Source organism: Echiichthys vipera (genome assembly GCF_963691815.1).
Source record: "Echiichthys vipera genome assembly, chromosome: 20".
NCBI lineage: Eukaryota > Metazoa > Chordata > Actinopteri > Perciformes > Trachinidae > Echiichthys > Echiichthys vipera.
In genome coordinates, this window is record NC_139845.1 from 20,630,801 (window position 1) to 20,655,398 (window position 24,598).

A 24,598-nucleotide genomic window follows, 5' to 3' on the forward strand; every position below is an offset into this window, starting at 1 on the left:
TAAAACTATGAGTGTCGCATCAGTCCTGCTCTGCTGTGTGTCTGAAGTCAATGCTCGTCCCAGTGGAGGTCTACTGCGCGCCCCCGTAACCATGTCGCCATTTTGATTCGAAAAATATGACTGAGTTTTTCCTGCTTTGCGTGCTAAACTTAGCCCCGCGTTTGAATAACTTTGTGCGTGAGTACGAACCGTACACTATATATCTTAAATAGCAGGTGTTGTTAATAATGTCAAGTAGCCATTAATGCCGGGGAAGTGTGTATTTGATAGACTTCAAAGGCACATTTGACTAACGATAGCTAAGTTGAGCTAGCTCACAGCAGCCTGTGCTGTCGCAGACTGACCCTTCTTCAAAACAAATCACTATCCGCACACAGCTAATGTGTGCTAGCAGACACAGCTAGCTCGTAGTTAGCTGGGGAGCTAGTGACTTGGTAGCAAAACTCATCTTACACTCTAGTCCTGACGGAGGGAATAGCAGCGGACTTTGAATCAAAGGTGAGTTTTTGATGGTGCGACCGTGTTGAGTTTGAACACCTAACAGTTAGCCAACGTGAACTCCGCTGCTGCACCGACAAAGTTGAACCAGAGTTGTTGAGCTGTTGAAGTTGGCTAACTGTTAACTCAGCTCAGTGACGCTACACGGTCGATGTTAGGAGCTACTCGGCTTCAGCTAGCTACGTGTTAATGAGAGGAAAGAAGGAACTAACGGCAGCTACATTGTTCGCTAAGTTAGTGCCTTCATTTCGCCAATTAACAGTTAACATTGACTATGAAACTAATGTTGACTAATCGGTTAACGTTGCCCAAGGGATCTGTTGACCGTTAGCTTTTAGGTTACTTAATGCTAGTTAACGTAACGCAGTCAAGAAGTTAACGCAACGTAGTCAATAAGTTAACGTTGCGTTTAATAGCTGCAATATATAACTTATAATATTGCAGGCCTTTTAAGATGTCGTTATTATCTCGAGAGTTACTTAACGAGCTAGAAGCTAGTTACGTTGTGTTATTCAGTGCAGTCATTCTTGCTGAGTTTCTGAAATAAAGTAACTTAACACACCGCTTACCCTCATGTTTACGTTAGTTACGGGTGGATACAGAAACAGAAAGGGCCCTCCTGTTTAAACTTGTCTTTTAACTTGTTGACGAATTAATCGCGAGGAATGCCATCGCTGTAAAGCAAATTCCCGTTGTTTTTATTCTCTCGTATTGTTATTCTGTGGTGGTCCCTCCAGTGGAGTTGAAGTAAACAGAAATCTGAGCTCCTACAGCTAGTCAGTTGACGGCCACTTCATGCCAAGGCTATGGCAGCTCAGTTTACATTTACTTAGTAACTCACCGGTGTGCCACTCATTGTTATACAGTCTTAACACATGGAGGGCTCCCCTATGTCAAAAATATTACAAAGACTGGAAGCAGATACATAGTCATAGTCATTGGTTGAGCTATCGTTTCAAAAATATATCCATGTATCATTTGCTATCACATGTCACATCTAAAGTCATGACTTACTTTGTTATTGGGACCGTCATCTGTATCAAACATTAGAAACAGGTCTGTTCACATAATTGTCCAACTTAAGTGCAATTAAGCAACAACAGGCTGAGTAAAATGCAGCTTTTGTTTGTCCTCAGAATTGCATCATTGTAGATTGTTTGATCATTTGGTAGTGGATGTCATTAGCTATCTAGTACAGTATGATACATATTCAGTCACCACCAGTTGCATCTTTATTTAAATTCGGCAAGTATAGGAGAGTCCATGTGAAAGTGTAGCTGGAATTTCCTTTTGTTTTCACTGCTTTTTAACTTACCTAATTACAGATGATTGTTGACTCACAACCTCCACATATATGCCCTTTATGTGCGCCATTGTTCCTATTTTCATTGTCTGTAAACGTGCCAGTAGTCTGTTTGTGTTGAGGTTGCCTCTGGTGGGTTCTATTTTGGATGTAAAGTCAAGCATTTGCTTTCCTGCTCAGTGTCCACAGGGAGCGTTCAGGGGGTTATTATTGCACTTGTGTACTCTGTAAATGTATGCCAGATGGACGATGCTGCTGCAGCATGTGCAGGGAAGGGGGGTCCTCAGGAAAAAAGGAAAAGGAAAAGGAGGAAGCACTTTGATTTCCCCCTTCAGTTTTACTTCCATGATCAACAGTTGATAACATGTTGCTCAGAGAGATACGTTCTCTTTAACAAGATATATATTTTTTTGTCATTGAGGGGGAGTTAGGTTGGCTAGGTAAGCTGCTACGGTCAACACACAAGAAAAAAAACAAACTAAACATGCTTGGGTAGTCACAAAAGCATCAGATACTTGTTCGCCATTATTAAAGATGCATTTGTGTTGTGGTGCTGATGAGACACAATAAATGGATGTCGACCAAATCTTGTTCTAATCTGAGTATAGAGTGATGAGCATGCACACACAGCGGCTGTGTATGTTTTCAGTGAAGTTACAACAACAAATAACCTGCATGTCAGCCAGGAAACTGCCTAAAATCTTTCATTATCATTTCCAGAAGTTAACATTGAAGGTTTATGATAACAGTAATATGTAAAAGGGGCCTATAGACTGTAGCCTAAATCATTTTCAGAAAATAGAAGAAGTTCAGAAAATAGGTAGTGTACAACGTGGAGATGCCATTTCCTTGTCAGTTTGTCTTGTGAGGAATCTGAAACTAGTGTGCACATTTACAACATACGTTTATTATGAATGATAGACTCACCAAAGCAGAGGTGAAGTTGAACAGGTTAATATTGGGGACATCTGAATCCCACATTTTTCACCAGACCTTTACAGAAAGTTGGATGCCATGTCTTTTAAATATTTGTTCAAATTATAGTTTTGATTGATATTCTTAAATAATGCCAAGAGTAAGCCTACGTACGCATTTAGAAAATTGAGCTTGTGTCACAACTTTATATTGATGTGTCTATTTTGGGTAGGACTGCATGAATATGATGATAATATGTGACAATGTTGAATGTTGAAGCAGAATCAGAAATGCTTTAATAATCCCAGAGGGAAATTGTTTATTGTAACAACAATATTACTTGTGATCAGGTGTAGGAATCACAGTAACTCACGTTATTGTACTTCAACGATATGTTGTCCACTATAATGATGGTTTCACGATACAGTGATTCGCAATACTTGATACATTGCAAGACAATCATCTACGGTATATCACAATCAAAAAATACCCATAAAAAAGCAGGAATTATGCATTTGTTTACTTCATTGTGGTGTCAGTTTCACAGAATTGATCTACTTAGATGACTTTTTTGACTAAAATTGCTTCGGGGTTTAGATGAAACAGTGTACAACAAAGTCCATAGACTCTAAGCTTAATGCCTCTATTGCTGTATCAATATTTTATCCCACCCCTAATGGCAATAAATAAACAGATATTAAAGTGTACTTAATTGTGTCTTGCTGCTAAAATATGCTTCTTGAATTAAAAAAAAAAACTGAAAGGATTTTATTTTTCAACTAACCCAAAAAGTCCCTGAGTGTTGCCTGTGTTTATTGTGCAAGGTGATATCTTGATGGGGATTCAAAAATAAAAAAAGTGCAGCCCTAGTTGTGGCCACATAAGACCAAGAGCTAGATATCATCAGAAATGTTTTATCTCATAAACGCACATCTAAAAGAGTGTTCAGTGCTACAGTACAGGTCCTGGAGAACGATGTTGTCTGAAAAGGTGGGCTTTAGCCTGCAGTGGGAGATGGGCAGTGACTCCTGGGTACTAACTTCATAGGGGACTTCCTTAGGAGCTCCTGTGGAATACATGGAAGTAGTATCACTGTTTTGTTCCTTGCAGGAGTCATCCCAAAGGGATCAATGAAGAGAAGTCTAAGTCTAAATTAATCTTTAATTCTGTATATTTGTCTTTTAGACATCATTGTCGTTAGCAGTCAGCTGGAAAGGCCAATAATCTTAATACCACAGTTACTAACAACATGAGAATCCACATTTTACCCTGCTTGAGATTACTACTCATCCCTGTCAGTTAGTTTGGAGAGATTCAATTGAAAAAAAAAATAAGAGGGTAGAAATATGAATGAGAACAAAGAGTAACAAACATGAACAACAATGTGTATTGTTGACACATGCAGAAATATGTCGCCCACCTGCCAAACGCCAATGCAAAATATATATTACAAGTACATACATGTATACATTCACATGCAGTATTTGTGCAGATCAGTGGGGGCTGCTGGTCTTTAAAGGAGGGGAAGCTCAGTTTTTACGGCCTACATCATAAATGTGTTGTTTATTTATATGTAAATTCTACTATTTTGTTCCTGTCTGTGACCTTGTCGTACCAACTAGTTGTCTTTTCCTGGGACTTGACCAGTGTCCTCTCAATGGCCAGCAGAGCTAGGCTGCTTAAACGGCTTTGGCCCATTGTGTTGCGGGTGTAAGACTTGAGCCGCTTTAAGCAGGAGAAGCTCCTCTCTTCGTCTTTCAGAAACAGCAAGAAATCACACAGCTTTCCCCTGTTGCCCTGCAAGTCCTGGTTTTAATACAGGACCTGAAGTTCAGACCTCAGTCTCCATCAATCAAAGAACTGGCCATAACTTTTCAGGACACTCTGAAACGCCTCCTCTGGAAACGCTTGTCTCATCTCATCAAATTACCCTGGATTGACTAATTCTAAGAAGCAAAACGCTGAGGTATCTGCTCTGAAAGATTGTCTAGGATGGCCGTGTCCCGATTTCTGTAGCGCTCCTTGGGATCCTGCAGTTGTGACAGACGGTGCTTTCTCAGGGGCTCAGTTTGCGGGTCCGATGTGAGATCTGCTGCTTTGGCATACACAGCCTGGAAAGCCCCTCTGACCTCTTCTCTTTGACATAAGCAAGAAGACACTCAATTATTTTCTTGCAGAACAGAACATCCATAGATCTCTTCTGGACAATATCAAACACCACGTCAGTCTCAGAGAAGATTTGTTCATACCTGTACAACATGAACACAAACTCAAAATCCTCCAGTTTCTTCAGAAAGCCTTTGGCACAATATATTGTGTCACCATCCATGGTCCTATCTGCAATGATCTTCTCAAAAGTCACCAGGAGGGTATCATAATTGTTTGCCACAGTGCTCACTATCCGTGATGTAAAATTCCATCGAGTAGGAGCATTTCTGGGCAACCTTGAGCAGCCTGCAGACTCAAGAAAAGACTTCCTTTTTGTGGATTTTGAGAAAACTCTGGCAACCCCAGGGAGAGATACAAAAAAAGATTCTGCACTCAGATAAGCATTTAGCCCCCTGAGACAGCACCAAATTCAATCTGTTTGCATAGCAATGCACCAACATTGCACTGGGGGCTATTGCTTTAACTTTGGCCTGCAAACCAGTGAGAGCTGAAGCCATGACAGCAGCCCAATCATAGGTTTGTGCCACACATGTCTCCCTCAAATTACAGCTCTGCATGTTCTCATTCAAGACTTCAAAACAGACTGAGCATCTCTTCCCCCAGAAACATAAAAAAAATCCAATAAAGTGCTCTGGAATTTTACCTGCACTATCCACATAGTGAACAATGACAGAGTTGGGCACCGCAAGCTATATCAGTTGTCTCATCCACCTGCCATGCAAAAAAGGGAGCAGCCCGAATTTCATCTTTGATCTCATCAGAAACAGTGGCTGAAAGAGCAGTGATCAAGTCATTTTGGATTGAATGGGACATCTCAGAAAACACAGCTGATGACTGGAAGTGTGTGGCCAGGACAGAGTCATATTTTGCTAATGTTTCTGTAAACTCCCTGTAATTCCCTTTGTTGGATGATTCACCACTCTCATCATGCCCCCTAAATGACAGCTCCTGACGGCCAAGCAAGGAAGTCACATCAATAAGGCGATTCAGGAAAGTCCTGATTTGTTTGACTGTTTCATTATCCTTTGCTACTTGAATGTGAGCACCTTCATTTATTGCATGTTCAACCCTGACGCTGAACCTTGCACATGCACGCACATGTTCATTGCTTTTTTCATGCCTTTTGTATGCCCTGTCAAAGTTGGATAGATCCCTAAAATCCATTTTTGACCATACAACACATCCCTGAGATGGTTTCATCAAGAGGCATGGCCAACAGTACATTTTATTTGTGAGAGCACTTCCAGTCAGCCAGCTCACCTTTTCATACCAGGAGACCTGAAAAGACCTGGTACTTTTCCCCACTTAACCCTTTTGCACTAAATCAATCTTCAATCAAAGTAGTTGACCTGCCCTGGTGTTTAACTTTTCTCTTCGTAAGTAAGACTATCAAATGGCTTCCCCAAAATCCGGTCGACAACATTCATATTATCCGCGATGATGTGCAGCTTGCCAATGCTAGCAGCTTGAGCTGCTGTGCCAGGCTACTGTGAAGTGTGGCTGCCTTTGAGTGTGAGTGATCGTGATGGGGGGAGAGGCTCCGCAGCTGCCGCTGCTCGTTGGGAAAAGAAACTGCAGAGTGACAGAGCAGAGTCGCCAAAGATGCTAGTCGTTTTTAACAAAGACAAAGTCTCTGGGGATCAGTAAAGTCTCCGGATCAGTTCAGAACAACGGAATGAAAAACTTCGAAAATGCTCCGCTGGATGTTTATTCTTCAAGATCGCTGATTCACTCATTTAGCTGTCAATCAAAAAAGGATTCTGCCTCAGACAGCTCATCCAATCATCATGCAGAAGCCGAGCGTCCGGGCCAGCCCACTGTCCCATAGACCCCCAGAGACGCTGAGCGTCCAATGGGCGGGACAAAGCCGAACATTTATCCAATGACCGTCTAGTTTGGCTGCAGTGGAACGACCCACTCTACGCTTCCCTATTTAAGTCAGAAGAAACTGAGCGTCCGACTGTGTGAAGCTCTTTGGCGCTGTGAGGATGAAGGAGAAGGAAGTTGCGCCGGTTACCTGTGATAAGTAACTGACTCTGAACAAAAGATGAAAGCTTTCTAGCGCGTATTTAGTCAATGAAATGTACACACAGCAGTACATATTTCAGCAATTTTATTTTTTATTTTTTGGTGACATTTTGCAGTCTTAGAGCATTCCCCACTGGTTACAGATCTAAAAAGATGTCTGACTGTTAACAGTGTCGCTTCTTCTAAAATCTTGCACAGTTGATTAATGATCTCTGCTGTTTTTTTGTGTCGTACAGGTTATGGTGAGCCTCTCAGCGTCTCATCTCCTAAAGAGGCCTGCGTTTTAAGAGGAGACCCATGCTGATAAATGCCAGGCCTCGCCACACTCTCTGTCGTCTGCACAAACACAAATGCCTGCCTGCCCGTGGGGGAGGTCTGATTAAAGATATTCACATTTCATCCACTGGTACGTGTGAGGATTTTACTGTGTCTTTCTACAGTTAATACATTTACCTGGACCACATTAATGCAACTGTAACCCTTATTGTAAATAATGCAGTATTTTGATTTAACTGGATAATCTGATTCACCATCAACTTGTAGGTTTAGCAAATAATGGGTTGGGCTTTTATAGCTTCATGTGAAAGATCCAACTCACATACAGTAGAGTATATGTTGTTCCTCATGCCCCACATTAATGCAGTATGAATAGGAATACTCCATCTTAATTTGATCATTATTGATATTAGTAAAAGGCTGGTACAAATGTTGCATTTCCTGTAAACGTAATCCCTGATATAAAGTGACTTACTGCAAGTGACAGAGCTGGCTTGCTCCAGCTATTATTGGCTATTATTGGTTTAGTCCTGTAGCTCACATATTTGTTCACATCAGTTTCTCTCCTCTGCGTCCTTCTTTCCTTTCCTACCCTTTTATTTTATTGTTCTGGCCACTGCCGGGCCTCTCCGTATTGCCTCACCCTTCGCTGTCTCGTTGTTTTTGTCCTTTACTTTCCCTCCCTCCTCACTCTCCTGTCCTCCCGCCCAGGGCTGTGTCCCCCGTCCCAGCGGCCACCATGTTTTGGAAGTTCGACCTGCACACCACCTCCCACATCGACCAGCTGCTGGACAGGGAGGACGTGACGCTGAGAGAGCTGATGGAGGAGGATGACGTCCTGCAGGAGTGCAAGGCCCAAAACCGCCGGCTACTCCTCTTCCTCTCCCAGGACCACTGCATGCAGGAGCTGGTCAGCCTCATCACCACCGAGCCGCCCGCCGACCTGGAGGAGAGGAGCCGTTTTAAGTGAGTCCCCAGGATGGTCATGTGAACAGTGGAAAATGCTGCGTATGGTTATGCACATATACAGTATATGGTCAATAGGTCTGGGTCATGGCAATGTGGGCATTGTGTTCAGAGAACGGTGTTTGGCAGTGTCTGACACAGAGCTGGATTAAAATGGGCTATGGTATCTCTTTAACTTAGTTCTTGTTCTCAGTTCTTGTTTAGTTGTTGTGGCAGATAACCAAGACAAGTAATTGTGGCTGTATTTAATGAACTTTCATTGTCTTTTTTGTCATATTGAACATCTAAATCTTTGTTTCTGTAATATTGTCACCCCTGGCTGTGTTCAGTACCCTTTTCTCTGGTCTTATTTATTAGGGGCCGAGCATCAACTTTGCACACAAGTCCAAACCTGTGCCAGACTTCATCAGTGTGCTTTGTAAAGTAATAGTCTCGATCAAATTAAAAACTTTAAAAGTTCATAACAAATCAAGCATACATGGTAAAACTCACTAAAACTGCACTTTACACCAAACTGTAGACCTAATAGAGCATGTTTTTTCCATGCTTCTGGCAGCAATTTTGACAGTTTTTAAAAACGGCTAAACTTGTTAAATCTATCACCTCCCAGATTTTTTGCTCAATTGACACCAAACTCACAGAACGGACTTTTCTCCACAAATGAGCCATCCAGTTTTTGGATTTATCAAAAAAATTGATTCCACAGTGGATTCAAATGTCACAATAGAGAATCTTAAAACATCTTTTTGTCACTTATGGAGCAGTCAATCTGTGAAAATGGCCTAGATGATCTGTGCCGTGCTTTAGCATGATTGTCCCCCCTCCCTCTTCCCGCTTGCACTCGCATTACTTGAAATAATCCGAGCCTTTGCTCGAATGCTTCTTGCTTATACGCCATCACCCCTGGGAGATTTACTATTGCCCGACTGTTTTTGAATATTTTCATCCGACCAAATCTGCAGTAAACACTCCACCTCTCCATCAGACTACCACGTACTCTTCGGCTGCCTCTTTTTAAATGTCCGTTGCAGGGAACATTCGTATATATAAATAGTTTCTAAATAATTACACCGAGACTCCATCTAAATGTCTTTCTGTAATTTTTTTGTCAGGTTTCCCAACATTGCTTGTGAGCTCCTGACTTCAGACGTGTCCATTATAAATGATAAGCTGGGTGCAGATGAGTCTCTCCTGGAGGTGCTCTATCACTTCCTGGAGCAGGACCCACCCCTTAACCCGCTACTGGCCAGCTTCTTCAGCAAAACCATCGGCAATCTCATTGCCAGGAAAACCGAACAGGTATATTGAAAAAGATCATGGCTCAAGCAACAGTTTAACGATTGTACTTCACAGCAAAAGACTGACATACAGTACAAAACACATCTGTGGTGTTTTGTATCACATTCACAGCACATTCACCCAGCGTTGGGCAGCAATATGGAATCAAAAGTATTAAGCATGTTGTGTTACTTTCCAGGTAATTAGCTTTCTAAAGAAAAAGGAAGGCTTCATTGGTCTGGTGCTGAAACACATCGATGCTTCTGCCATGATGGACCTGCTGCTTCGCCTCATCAGTTGTGTGGAGCCTGCCCCCTTAAGGCAGGAGGTCCTCCATGTAAGCTCTCTAAATATGTATTTGTGTACTTCCCAAAAGTAAACTCCAGCCTTTAAAAGAATCTAACTTAGTTCATGTGTTTTCCCCCCAAGTGGCTAAATGAGGAGAAGTTGGTACAAAGACTCACAGAGCTCATCCATACTGGCAAAGATGAGGAGGTGAGTGTCAGACATGGTGCGAGTTCACCTGTCACCAAGTTGTCATGATGAAGAAGCCATAATTCTGTATACACATGAACAACATTTAAAGGCATTATCTGTTCATTAAGATTTTTCTTATTTAATGATTTACTTTTCAGAGACAATCAAATGCATCCCAGACGCTTTGTGACATCATCCGCCTTAGTCGAGACCAGGCCAATCAGATGCAGGAGAACATGGAGGCCGACCCACTATTGGCTGTACTAGAGTCGTAAGTTTATAATTCCTATTGGTATCAGCTTTAGGGGGGAAAGTGTCCAGTTGCTTGTGGTATTTAGAAAGGTTGTCACAACGCCAGCATTTAAAACTTTTGTACGATACTAGAATAAAAAACATACTTGATACCTCTTTCGATACCATGGAAAAAAAGTCCTTTGCACACAAACCCCAACCTGCACACAGTGCTGGTATAGAAAAGTCACGGTACGCTGTGTCGTCTGTGTTGTTGTTCTGTAATAGCTTCATCACTTAATACTAAGGAATATAGAGTTAACGGAGAATTGTATCATTTTAAACAAGTATCCAAGCTTTTGACAACCTTACTATTCAGAGTGACTGTGCATTGAAAAACCTGCCATTTCTTTTGGGCTGCAGTGGATTAGAAACAAAATAAAAACTGGCACCAGATTTGTTTCTTTGCTGAATAACCTAGTGAAACATTTTTTCCTCATCTGCTGTTGGTTAATGGTGTCACCTAACTGATTCTTCTCATGTGTTTGACACGACTCAGTAAGATGTGTGCTCTTACATGTCCACACAAGCAGGAATTGTAAACATACTGAAACACTCCTCTATATCATTGTTGACTCCGGATTTGAACATTTCCCAAAGGAGGGAAGAGTCCTTTGAAAGGTTGTTGTGTGTCTACGGATTTGCAGATAGAGCCTATTTGACAACAGTTTTGATTTTTGTGCCAGTTTGTGTCCTTCACAATGGTTCCTTCACCATGCTTTTCCAAAACCCCTCAGCATCAACAATGGCAACAGGTTTTCTGGCTTCAAGAGGAGAACACCTCATTAGCGCGTTGTGATTGTTTGTTTCTTAAATTGCTACAACATAAACCTTTGTATTTCAGGCAAGAGAGTGTAGCGGGGCTCCTCAAGAACATGTTTGAGGGGGAGAGGAGTGAGGCGTCCATTGTTAACGGAACTCAAGTGCTACTTACCTTACTGGAGACCAGGAGGTCTGGGTGAGTCAGGGTGTTTCCTCTCAAGTTTTCTATTGTTAATGTTTGGAGCTCCTGGCTACTGATCCTTCAGGGTCTTTTAAACAATAAAATCACATTTGTGAATTTGTATTGTATTTAATCCTATTAGGTTTCAAATAGAGGAACTGCTCCCTTCTGCTTATATTTAAAAAGACTAATTTCAAGTCTAGTAGCTTAGAGGTTGAATATGTAAAATTAGCAGAACAACACCATCTAGTGTCTCAAGATCGTAGTCGCAATAACAAAAAATAATTCCAGCAGTCAGGTTGCCATTTTAGTCAGACCTGGCCCAGTAGCCTACAGGAGACCGGAGTCTGTTTGAACCTGTTTCAACACATCCCCTCCGACAAATCACACCATAAAAACAAGTATGCAGAGGAGTTTGACTGACAGTTTCAGTTAGCCGTTACTGTTAGCCGTTACAGCTAAGTAAACATGAAAGTAAGCTTTCAGATCAAGGAGAAACGTAGCCATTTCGGCGTGCGTTTGAACTCCTTTCTCTCAGTCCATGGAGTGAATGCTTGGCCTATAGTGACTCTGGTCTTTGCCCGTCTCCGGTCACTCAGCTGCTGGGACAAATAACACAGCTGCAGGACAAACTCTATTTCACCCAGTGCCAGCCTACAGTAGCTGCACCCGACAACAGACAACCCTGGCAACCCGCAACGCTATTGGTTGCTACAATGTAAACAGAATGTGACAGAAAGTCAAACGTAGTCAAAAATGTAAAAATTTTAATTCAGTCTCTCACCCAATTTCCTTTCTGTCCTGTCTGAGAAAAGGCTTGAAAACAACCAAACATTTTTTAAATACCTTCATTCTGTACCCCTCAAAACACCATGTGGGTGTATTATTATTATTATTTTTTAAATATAGCTATTAATAAAGATTCTACATATTCAACCTTTAATGTTTTTGTGTGATTGTGTGTCCCAGGTTGGAAGGGCTGATGGATCTGTATTCTCAGGGTTATGAAAGGTCTTACACTGTCAGCAGCAGTATTTTAAATGCCATTGAGCCCCATTTAAAGGACTTCCAGCAGCTTCTTATGGATCCCCCCAAGGTAAGAATTACATGACATTCTGGACATAAGCTCTTCGAAACTGTATATTAAATTATTAGTAGTTGATTGATTTTGTGAAAGTGATTATAGTTCATCCTGTCATTCTTGGAGTATTTTTTGTTGATAGGTAGTGACTCTAACAGCACATTTTAGGCTTCTGGTTAAAAATACTGCATTATCTGATAGTGAATTCAGTCCAGATTTTCTTTGGTCGACAGCCTTGTTTTCTTGCATCTTCTGGGTTCTTTTGTATTGGTATCAAAACAACGTTGTGCTTTTCCCCCTGCAGAAAAGTGCAATATTGACGACTGTTGGCCTTCTAGAGCAGCCACTGGGGAACGCCCGCCTTCACGTGGCCAGGCTGGTGGCAGCCTTGCTGCAGACTAGTGCCCCCAGTATCTGCCAGGAGCTCTGCAATCTTGCCACCATGGACCTACTACTGGTAGGATAATCCTGGCCTGACTCTGGACATCTGGACTCTGTCCTTTCAATTCACTGCTGCTTACAGTTCTGTCTTGCAGGCAGTCTTAGTTTTGCAGCATGCCACTGACTTTGCTTTACATCTCTCTGACTCTGAATAGGATCTGTTCTTCAAATACTCCTGGAATAACTTTTTGCACTTCCAAGTGGAGCTGTGTGTGGCGGCTATCTTAAACCATCCTTCCTCGGAGGAGCGGCACATCCCAGGCCTCCAGAACCACGATGGCCAGCCTGAGTCATCCAACCCCGAGGCCCAGGGGGAGGCAGTGGAGACAGGCAGGACCAGTGACCCACAGACCTCCCTCCACAATGCCCTCGTAGCACATGTAGGTGACCTAAGCAGCTTGGATGAACTGTACTTGCCGTACTTAACCCAAAACTTCCTCTGCTGTTTTGTTTGCAAGGTTTTGGTTCTCTTCCTCAATTATTTCCATCATGTGTTTCTGTTGAACCCTCAGCTCTTCCAGAAGTGTCAACTCGTACAAAGGATCCTTGATGCGTGGGAGGAAAATGATAAAATACAGTAAGGATCTCTTTTATGTCAAAATAGGTTTTCTTCCACCACATCATACCTCTGCAGCTGAATGTTGCTGCTTGAAATATGTTAAAGCAAACATATTTTGTCTTTTTATTCTTGTTGAGTATGTGATTAAAGTAAGGAGAAACATATGCAGCAATATTTTAACTGGTAAGTGTGTATCTTAATACCGTGGCTGTGAGATCCCTTCCTAGACCTCAGTAAATGATGTGCTGCAACATCACTGAAGATTAGTTAAGACAAGTCCAGTTGTGGTGTTGCAGTGAAGTTACTTGACCTCATTTGAAAGTAGTCATAAGTGTGTGTGTCTTTGTAAATCTCAGGGGTGAGGGCGGCACCAGGAGAGGTAACATGGGTCATCTGACCCGAATTGCCAACATGGTGGTGCAGAACCTGGAGAAAGGACCAGTACAGGCCCAGATGACTGACCTCATCAAAGGTAACAATATATTTCAGTGGGCCTGATGACTGATGGGTTACCATTTAAACTGAGTAGTCAGTGAAAATGAAAATAGCTGTTTTTACAGAGCTGCCAGAAGACTGCAGGGGTCGCTGGGAGAGCTTCGTGGACGAGACCCTGAGAGAGACTAACAGGAGGAATACGGTAGAGCTGGTGAGATATCATTGAGTAACACTCAGGTCCCCCTGCATGAAAAGCTTTATTGTAACTTCCTCTCATTTCCTCTTCCTTCCCAGTTATAGCCCTCTGTGTTCAGAGCAGCCACTTTATCAGGACAGGACAGAGCAGCCCAGCTCAGTGTCAGAGCAGCCGGTACCGGCTTCTCAGCAAATTAGATTGTTCTTTTCAAATTTGTTATTTAATAAATCTAATATATATAAGAAACAAAAGACAGAAGTGTTGTTTTAATTGTAGGGGTCCTGTTTATACTTCATTCATTTTAGAGCATGGCAGCATCAACATCCAGCCTTAAAGTGATATTCCAGCATAAAATCATCCCAGGGATTATTTTGCCAAATACACTCATCAAACAAGCCATCGAGACAATATTTTTCTTGGAACAACTATAAACGGAGATATTCTGGAGAGGCGCTAACAGTCGCAAACACTAATTAATGTAATGTAATGCGGCTAACACTGATTAGCTTGGAGCAGTATTTTTAACACCTAATACTTTTCATGATAACAGCAAACCTCTGCAGCAGCATGAGAAGAGTCCCTACACAGAAAACAAAGCATCAACAACGTAGTTAGTGAACAAAGAGTTTATTAAAAGAGTGTTTTAAAGACTTACCTACTGGCCCCTGTACCAGCTCCTCTCATAGTAAAGTCCATTCAAGTGGATTACCAAAGTCAATCCAAAAGGAAGGAGCCCATTGATGCTTCGGTTAATGTATAGTGATACTTTTCATGCTACTGCAGAGGTTTGGTGTTATTTTCAGCAGGATTAGTGGTTAAAAAAGCCAGTTTAATGCCATCACCGTGACGCCCCGAGCTAATAGTGTTAGCCGCATTCGGCTGGTAACGACTCTCCCGGATATCTCCGTTAATAGTTGTTACATGATGAATGATAATCTGACGTGAGGCGGGGTACACCCTGGACAGGACGCCAGTCTATCACAGGGTACATTAAAACAAACAGAGATAGACAACCACTCACATTCACACCTACGGGCAATTTAGAGTCATCAATGAACCGAACACCTGCATGTCTTTGGACTGTGGGAGGAAACCGGAGAACCCACGCAGACAAAAAGAGTGCTTGTCTGTCCTTTTCCTTTTACAGTGTCAAATAATAAATTCCCTAATTAATAATCGTGAAAACCGGGAAACCGACACTATTCATGATATCAAAATCTCATATGATGACATCCTTTTTGCTCTATTGACAGTGGTATGGTGTTTAATATGACTAAGGAAAAAGACCCAGTGATGTAGTGTAGGATGACTGTAAATCTGCTCAACAAAAGCAAAAAATGTATTTAGGTTTTACACGCTGAGTTTTATGTTACGGCACAAGTGTTTGTTTTCTCTATTTTATGCTTTCATGAATACATTTTAAATGTGACGGTCAAATGTGTCTAGTAAGACATCTATAATGATGGACACGAAAAAGTTCACCAAACTCCTGCACCGTCTCCTGCAGGTCAGCACCCACAACATGCACTCATCCAGTGAAGACGACGACATGGAGAGCCCCTTCCCCAATGACCTGTCTCTCCAGCAGGTAGGATGGACACTTCACACCACCGTTACTTATTATGATAAAGACATATCCATCTGTAGTGACCTCTCTCTAAAAAGTGCCCTTTGACCTTCCCAGGCCTTCTCTGACTATCAGATCCAACAGATGACTGCCAACTTTGTGGATCAGTTTGGCTTCAATGACGAGGAGTTCAGCGAGCATGATGAAAATATCAAGTAGGTCAAAGTTTTGTGTGAACTAGACTTGCCACTCTGCATGGAAAATCTCTGCATCCCAACATGTGCAACATCGACAGACATTTTATTCATTCTCCGTTGCTCTATTTTGATTGTGGTTTTATGTCGGTTGTGTTATTTTAATACTTCAGTGTAGGTGTCTTATTCCCACAGTAATCCTTCTAATATACAGGATGTGTGCTAATAGTTCAATATCTCTCTTGTTTTTTTTCTTCAGTGCCACATTTGACAGAATTGCCGAAATAAACTTCAATCTAGATGCTGATGATAATAGTGTAAGTGTTTTGCTTTTGTTTCTCTCAGTTCATTTAAAAAACTCTAACTAATAAAGTCAGTCTGCTTTTACTATCTGTGATATTAACATGAGATCTACTACTGTTAATGTCCTCACACCAAGGCCGGTCCACGCTCTACTGAACCTGATGCATGTTGCAAACTGATGTCATTCAAATGTCTGTTTGTGCACAGGCCAACGCGGCTGCTTTTGAAGCCTGCTGTAAAGAGAGGATACGCCAGTTTGATGATGCTGAAGAAGAGGAGGACATTTGGGAGGAGAAGGAGATGAACTATGCAACGCAAGCTAAATCCAGAACACGGTAAACCTGGTCACGTTTTCTAGTTTTTGGTTCGCTCACTGCAGCGTTTAGAACACAGCATTTCTCTCATCTGTCTGTTGTTAACCCTGTCATCTGTCACTCTCTCTACCAGGTTTGGGGTCTCCCAAACCTCAGAGAAAAGCTCCAGCAACAGCTTGGAGAACGGAGGCAGGGCGCGGGACCACAGATCTGAATCTGACGAGGACGAGGACTCTGAGCAGAACACATCAGAAACAGGTAGAGGACAGCAGCTACCCACACAACACGGCCAAATGTCAAGTTAACTTCTGACCTTTCATCACAAGCTTGTTTTAGTGTGAAAAAGTCTTTGCTTTGTCTTGTATCCAGGCCCAGGCCCAGGCTGGACAGCAAATTTCAGGGATTCTGGAGGGACTGCAGCATCCCAAACCCCAGCAAGTTGGGACAGCTCATCTAGGAGTGGAGCAGGGACGCAGGGAAGTGGCTGGGTCAACTTCACTGAGTTCCAGCCTTTCTCTGGGTGAGAAGCAAACCTAGGATGTCTTCAAGAAAAAATAACTGAAATGACATTTTCTATTGTAATTAGAGAAGAGAGAAGTCCCTACTATGGGGGTAATGCAGAAACATTAAAGAGATACTTTTCTCATTTTAATTCAGGTCTGTGTCAGTGCAGTGTGGGCTATGTGTTTGGTCTGTCTCCGTGGCGGAAGTATCTGGAGCGGAGCATCGGCGATTTGCTAAATGATGCAGAACACGTCGTTTAGCTCATGCTCTGCCAAACTCCACTGGATGACATATCTCTAATGCTCCATATGAAAACGTATAGCTTGAAAAAGTAAAGGCTATCATATGTTCCGCACTACACACCAGACAGTCGAATGTTTCGTGATCGAAGCCTTTGAATTGCTTTTTTTATGAGGATTCACAATAAGCTTTGAATAGCGAATGTCATTCCACACAGTGAAAAGTTGTTCATCTGTAGACTGACGTGTCCCATGTAACACTTGTAATGCGTTTTCACCATTTGACATATTGAACACAGACCACAGTCACAAAATTGGAGCCTAATTCTTTACAACTTGTTGACACGCTTCTGTTTTCCTGTTGATTTTCTTCAGTACAGAGACTGATCCGAGGTGCAACCCTGTGGTGGACTCGGCTTCGGCCAGCGGTGATGCAGATAAACAAGCCAAACAAAACCACGAGAAGAGTGGTGAGTGTTTACCGTCATCCGCAGAGCTCAGCTGGCTCACTGAATTACACTTAAATGTACAATATCTCACTCATTTTATGCTGCTAGGGGTACCTCACTCAAAACCATAACTAAACACGGAGCAGTGCCGTCATTGCAGTCAGTTTCTCCTGGTTAGGATTCCTTCAGTGTTCATCATTCAGGAGGTTTTTTATGCAGTCTTCCGTGGTCTCCTCTCCACAACTTAGGGTTCAGGTGATTAAAACTGGTAAAAACACTGAGTAAAGCAGTGTAACGGTTTAAATCAGTGTTCCTCGGACGCTGTTAGGCTAGTAGCTGCTAACATTCGCTCAGCTGGGTTCTCTGGTAACTTAACATTAGGACGATCAGTAGGTTTCCTCAGGCAGCCGATTATCTGCAGAGGTCCCCTCCCTCCTCTCCAAAACAAATAGACCTGATCATTTAAACCAGTAAAACACTTTATAAAGCAGTTTCAAGGTAAGAATCAGTGTTTTTCAACACTGTTCAGCTCTTTGGTGGAGGGGCTAAGCTGCATGTTTCTCTGTTAACTTCTGACCCAGACGCTCTGGAGGTTTTTCCTGGGAGCCAGCAGATATGCAGAGGTCCCCTCCTCTCCAAAATAAACAGGCACAGGGATTTAAACCGGTAAAATCACTGAATAAAGCAGCTTCACGCTTAAAGTCTGTGCTTCTCCGCTGCTGTTAGGCCACTAGCCGAGCAACCTGCACTGCTTGTTTCTCTGATAACTTAAGATCCAGACGTCCGATGATTTAAAATCCTGTATCCGGGTCAGACATTGAGTTAAAAGCCACCAAGATCTAAAAAGTGTATCACAAAAATGTGGCTCAGAACTAGATAGGAGTTTATTTAGAAGCTACAAACATTTGTGTGAAAAAAATGTGATATAATAATAATTCCACATTATACATTATAACATTATAACAACTTCTGTCTGTTAGCCAGGAAACACCTTTCCAACTTAAAACACACACCTTAATGGATTTGAACAACAAAAGAAATAGAATTTTTCTGTCGGTTTGTGTCAGCAGATGTTAGTGCCTCCTCTGGTGCTTGGCCGGTGGGAGAACAGAAGAAGGCTCCTCTCGTGGCCTCAGACAGCAGCTCCTCCGGGGGATCTGACAGTGAGGAGGATGACAAAAAAGCCGGTGCTCCTCCCGCCGCCGCCGCCGCCGCCATCGCCTCAGAAACAGCCAGCGCCCCCGGCAACAAGACAGCTGACCTCAAAAGGTTTGCATCTTTTAGCTGAAAGCTTTGCTGTCGGAAGAGTGGTCAAACCCTCCTCTATTGACCAGTCCACTCTGCAGTCATACACCAGAAGCTGCTCTGTGTGTATAAACATCTATATTTGAAACATAATTACCACATAGAGGTAATTATAGACTGGACTGGGATTTGAAATTACTGGATTCATTCAGTTTTGCCTGTCTAAGTAAAGTACATACTGGGAGCTCCTCTGGTACTCTGAGATGTGGATGTTCAGAGAGTTAGGTCAAGGAATTTTAAAACTTTACAGATGGATAGTAAGAGCAGTCTTATTACTTTACCAGCACCAATTGATGTTTGTTATTGCAGTGCCAATAATACTGCAGGTCATGTTTATTGCACTTTAGTATTAAAGGTGGGGTCTGTGATTCTGGAGAAAGATGATATTTGAACTCAACACAAACAGTTACACCCCTCCTGTCAGTGCTCTTTTTCCCTTCTACATCCCCTGCTGCGTGCTTCCGTCCAAGCCACTTTGTTTGTTTCCCAGTTACAGGGCCAGGGCTGCTGAATTTGGATTAAAAGCGCAGACTCCACCTTTAAAGTCAAAATGCATCCAATTTAATTTGTTGTCCTTTCAGTCACCATGAGCTCACACATTACTATACTATGTAAAGGTCCAATACTTTGCACATTTTCAGGTTCAAACTTTAATATGGGATTTCTACTGGAACATGTTTACAAATACACATTATTTCCCCATCCTGTCTGTCTGAATACATCTGTATTCACTCTGTCTGAAACGCTCCGTTTTAATTCAATTCAATTCACAGTTATTTATAGTGCCAAATCATAACAAAAGTGATCTCAGGACACTTCACAGAGTAGGTAAAGACCACACTCTATAACTTATTTATTTTAGCACCTGTCTCTTTAAGACCCCCCTCCTGAAAAAGTCTAGTCTGCTCTGATTGGTCAGCATTTTCCAAGTCATTTTCCAAACACTCTGTCACTGTAGTCGGGGAATGGCTGTAACAGCAGTGTAGCTGCACTTTCTACCTACATTATACGTATATAGTAAAGTTGTGACATCACAGCCGTACACAAGTCCTGATGGCTTGTTTAAAGGCACACTTTCTCAATAGGCCGTATCCAGAAACGGTGCCATTAACGCTTTAACGTTTGCTGTGGAGTGAGTGTTTTCGTACTTTCACAGTATTCATATAGCACCCCCACCTGCTTTGGAACCAAAGATACGGAGAACTGACTCTTTACAAGATGGGACCGTTCTATCAGTGACACTATTTGGTTCCCCTGATGATTCCCGCAGTAACACAGTTATCTGAGATAGCGTTAGAGCTAGTACTGGACTGTTTGCTAACTGTTTGTGTGTGTCCTGCAGCGAGGAGAGTCCGGTGTCTCTGGAGAAACTCTCTCTGTCAGATCCTCCTAAAGCACCAGAGCAACAGCCTGCTGAGGATTCACCTGCACCCACACAGACTGACAGGAGGTACGCGTCCGCCTGCTGACACTCTACACATGTTCTGTCGTGCTGAAATAATGAATTCACTTTTCGATTACTCATTCTGGAGAAATGTGATGTGCTTTTGTCTGATAGTAAAATTTTAATTCAGTTTGGAACATTGACTAAAGCCACAGGTCTTGCGGCCTGTGTCTGAAGTGTTTTTCTCTGTCAGTAAGGCTCTGGCCTTTTGTTTCTATGACGACATTAAGGTTAGCTTGGTGGATAGCTTAATACTTTAAAAAAGAGTTGACTACGCAGCTAAATACAAGTTAGCAACATGTACGGGGATAAAAGCCCAACACTCACCAGCAACTATCCGTGTGTGGATGATCTGCCCCCACAGATGGACTCGGATAGCAACAGTGACGGCACTTTAAAGGCTCAGCACCTTTTCTCACTCTCTTTTCATTGGGAACAATTGAAAAAAGACGCTGAGACTCACTAAAACATCACTATGTACGACTTGTGCAGCTGTAGAAAATAATCTTTGAAAGCCATAAACATGTCCACGACTGGCACAAATTTGCATCGCTGCCAGTGTGAATAGTTTTGATACAAAATAATCACAGGTGAGCATTTTGCAATTTTGGGCCGTTTATTCATCACGTCTTAAAGTGAAATGATGGCGTAAAATCACCCCAGGGTCTTTTTTGGCAAATGCACTCATCAAATAAGCCACTGAGACAATTTTTTGGTGTAACAACTGTTAACAGAAAAATCCTGGAGAGGCGCTAACAGCCTGTTGTGGCTAATAGTGATTAGCTCGGGGCAGCACGGTGAAGACATTAAAACGTCTTTTTTAACCACTAATCCTGTTGAAAATACCACCAAACCTCTGCAGCAGCATGAGAAGAGTCCTTACACAGAAAACAAAGCATCAGTGCGCTCCTTCCTTTGGGATTGACTTTGGTAATCCACTTGAATAAACTTTACTATGAGAGGAGCTGGTACAGGGGCCAGTTGGTAAGTCTTTAAAACACTCTTTAATAAACTCTGGTGCTTTGTTTTGTGTGTAGGGACTCTTCTCATGCTGCTGCAGAGGTTTGCTGTTATTTTGAGCAGCATTGGTGGTTAAAAAAGACGTTTGAATGCCTTCACCGTGCTGCCCCGAGCTAATCACTGTTAGCTAACGGCTGGCCACTGCCGGTGTTGTTAGTCACTCTCCGGGATAACTCCGTTAATCGCTGATTCACGAAAAAAATGGTCTCTCTGGCTTATTTGATGAGTTTATTTGCCAAAAAAGAGCCTGGGATGATTTTACGGTAAAGGCTCTCTGTGAAGGCTTTTTATAGTTTGTTTACCACTGTGTGCTTTCTCCCAGCTCAGCCCACACACATGAGGTGCTCATCCTCTCAGCTCTGTGTTTATGTGACCGTATCCTCTCTCGTCCCAACAGAGAGGAAACGCCACCGCCCCAGGAAGTGTCAGTCAACGGGCCGGTCTGAGCGCCGGCACACTGCGGAATCCATCAGTGACTGTCAGCCTCCTCCAGAGTGACTCCCCTAAATAACCTCACTGCAACTAGGGTGTTTTTTTACCGAATCACTCGGCCACGTTATTGGACCTGGACACTGCCAATCAACACCAATAATGAGGCGGCGGAACATGTAAAAAACAAAAAAATCTGGAAAAATAAGGAAAAAACAAAACCATCAGACAGAACGGAGCGCAGAGGAATCATCTTCAAAGCCTTTTTCCCGATGTTGCACATAATTACGTGCGGTTTTAATGTAGCAGCGGTCTTTGGAAACGACAGAATCCCAGGGGGGAACGTCATCATCGTTATTTTTTTATGTCCTGAAAGAATTTCTCTCCCACCCGTCGGAAGCTGTCGGAATCCCACTGTTAGGGATTTTTACACCGTCACCCCCGAACGGATAGCACAGGCTAACTTTTAACGATGCCTCAACAATAAACACCTGTTTTTTTTGGAAAACTTTTTTTTTTTTCTTCTTCTTCAAGCTTAAGAAAAAGCACTTATGCAGCCATTTACTGTACATTATAGCACAATGTAAGTGTTCTACCCTCATCTCTGCCGGCTGTCTCATCTGTCCGCTCACCCAGATCAAGGTTTTTATCCATGGTTTCCGTTTTTTTTTAATTCTTTTTTTTTCCCGTTCTCCGGTAGCTGTTGACGAAACATCTCTCGTCGTCGTACGTCACCAGGTTTCTGAATGTTCTGAAGTGCTTCAGGAGGAGGAGGAGGAGGGGCAGGTCACAACAGAGCTCCAATAGTATTACTGTCTTTTGCTCATGTGCAATAATGTCAATTAGCCATTTTATTTAAAAAATGAAATTTAACATTTTTGTTCTTTTTTTTTAAAAGGAATCAATCTAGCGCTGCGGACTCGTTAGGTGTAGATCAGACGAATTTGGATATAATCTCAACTTGATGGTTCTGATTTTAAAAACCTTTAAGTTCTTCTTTTTAGTGCATGTGTAACCGGTTCTCTGTTGACCTAGCTAGTGAGCTAAGACCTTCTGATTGTATTGACCTTTAAGTTCTTACTGCTACCCCCCTTAAATCAACCAAACATTATCTACCTATATACAAATATTATCTACATTTAAAAGTAATTTTACAAGCAATCTTGAGATTACTATCGTTGTCTGTTCCTTTTTTTTTTTTCTCCCTCTCTCCACCGAGCACTTACTCACAGGGCGAGAGTGGCATCTGGGAGTGACGCTGTATGGGTTTTTTTGTTTTTTTTGTTGTTTTGTTTTTTAAACTTTAATTTTATTGGTCTGAGCAGCAGGATTGGAAAGAGGGGCAGGTCTGGCTTCTGCACAGCTCCAGGCCTCTTTGGTGTACTTACTCAAATCATTTGACAGCGATCAGGTTCTACGATCATTGTTTAAAAAAAAAAAACACAAAAAATGAAATTAAAAGTGTCTGGTTGACCACATTAATACCAAAAACTTTGCTTTTCCTGTCTGGTTGTTGTCTTTCCACCTCTGCACAGATCCAGCTGTGGGCTCGTTTGTACAGGTAGTCATCAGGTGTGCAGCCACAACAACACACCGTGTGAGCTACTTTATAATACACACTCAGTGATGCTGTGGTCGTGAACCTGCCGTTAAAGACCAGAGATCCATTTTCTTCCGTCTTATTCAGGTTTAGTCCCCGAACTTAACATTGGGTTTATATTCCTGTTTCCCCAAACGTATCCTTAGTTCATTTATATACTTAAACTAACTTGTGGCAGGCGTCAGTGTCGGTGTACTGACTCATTTCGGGAGTTTTCAAGAGGACAGCTCTTGCTCGGTCAGATGTAGCATCAGGCCCAGTATTGACACATCTAACCTGCTCACAGCTCCACAAATGATGGGTACCAAGAAGGGTCGCAGCAGGTCTTGACTGACTGAGCCCAAATGAAAAGCTCGCGTCTCTCTTTGCGTCTCTCTTCTCCTCTCTCTTTGCGTGTCTCTCTTCTCCTCTGGTAAACTGTCTTTAAAGCGTCACAGTGTGCACATTATCCTACCAGCGAGTCACGTGCCCTGCTCTACACACACTTCAGTATACGTTGGGATCTGAGTGAGGGGCTGAAATACAAGGACAGTTTCCCAGGATAACGGTTTTTCCAGGAACGATTTATCGACGGAACATCTGTCGGCCTATCAGGAAATAAGATAATGTTGGCTGATGGCAGCGGTCGATGGTCATCTGCTGTGTTTTTCTGATGAAATGTTAAAAAGGGGGAAAAAATCCATCGTTTTCCTGTGAAAGATTATGTTAAAGGATGTTTGTATGATTGGATATGTGCTCCTTAAAAGACTGAATGACTTTAAAACAGTTCAGTCATTGTCTAGGATGAGGGTTTCTCTGTATCCCTGTCACTAAAGGGGAATAAATCACGTCAGAAACATCGGCCACATAGTTATATAAAACATGACAATTTCACAGATCAAAAATGTACCTTGGACCAAAAACCCCTCACAGATAGTGTTCACAGTGGATTACTGTGGTAAAGCTGCTCTCATCACTATTTTCAAGATTATTTTGGGGCAGTTTTCAAGCCTTTATTATACAGGACAGACAGGAAATGGGGTGAGAGAGTGAGAGAGGGGGGAGACATGCAGCAAAGGGCCGCAGGTCAGAGTCCAACCCACCGCCGCTGCCTCGAGGACCTGCAGCCTCTTTGCATGGGGCGACTGCTCTAACCACTGTGTCACCACCGCCCTTTTTACTTAAAAAAAAAAAATGTAATGCAGGAAATGAATCTGCAGAGTGAAAGGTGTCACCGGTCATTGTTTAGTCCGTTTAGCAACTTCAGACGCAATAATCGAGGCGAGAGAAAAACATGTCTGCATATGAATGGAGATAAATAACAAAAAGAACAATTTCGTCAGACGATAACTGGCTGTGCCTCAGTGGCAGAACGGGTCGTCCCCCATTCGAGAG

The 24,598-nt window shown here is 42.4% G+C and overlaps 1 protein-coding gene across 3 annotated transcripts; it reads left to right on the forward strand.

Annotated features, from left to right (window-relative positions):
* The first annotated feature begins 115 nt into the window (after positions 1-115).
* ppp6r2a (protein phosphatase 6, regulatory subunit 2a) lies at positions 116-23,077 on the forward strand. 3 transcript variants are annotated; one of them, XM_083935343.1, is made up of 24 exons: positions 116-498; positions 7,150-7,319; positions 7,901-8,155; positions 9,268-9,454; positions 9,633-9,770; positions 9,863-9,928; positions 10,069-10,181; positions 11,046-11,159; positions 12,114-12,240; positions 12,530-12,682; positions 12,822-13,046; positions 13,179-13,243; positions 13,582-13,697; positions 13,774-13,871; positions 15,364-15,444; positions 15,541-15,638; positions 15,877-15,934; positions 16,128-16,255; positions 16,368-16,492; positions 16,604-16,754; positions 17,353-17,447; positions 18,494-18,695; positions 20,074-20,181; positions 21,593-23,077. In XM_083935343.1, the coding sequence occupies exons 3-24, from the start codon at positions 7,929-7,931 to the stop codon at positions 21,639-21,641; spliced, it is 2,724 nt and encodes a 907-aa protein (XP_083791469.1). In that variant the 5' UTR covers positions 116-498; positions 7,150-7,319; positions 7,901-7,928; the 3' UTR covers positions 21,642-23,077. The 3 variants fall into 3 exon arrangements, with proteins under 3 accessions (XP_083791469.1, XP_083791470.1, XP_083791471.1); XM_083935344.1 differs by having other exon boundaries at positions 18,497-18,695; XM_083935345.1 differs by having other exon boundaries at positions 13,786-13,871.
* Positions 23,078-24,598: the final 1,521 nt, after the last annotated feature.

Bases quoted from the DNA above. Each gene is read 5' to 3' on its own strand.
- ppp6r2a (XM_083935343.1), top strand. From the start codon at position 7,929: ATGTTTTGGAAGTTCGACCTGCACACCACCTCCCACATCGACCAGCTG. The intron at 13,244-13,581 runs GTAAGGATCTCT...TGTAAATCTCAG, and splicing joins GAGGAAAATGATAAAATACA to GGGTGAGGGCGGCACCAGGA. The intron at 16,493-16,603 runs GTAGAGGACAGC...TCTTGTATCCAG, and splicing joins GCAGAACACATCAGAAACAG to GCCCAGGCCCAGGCTGGACA.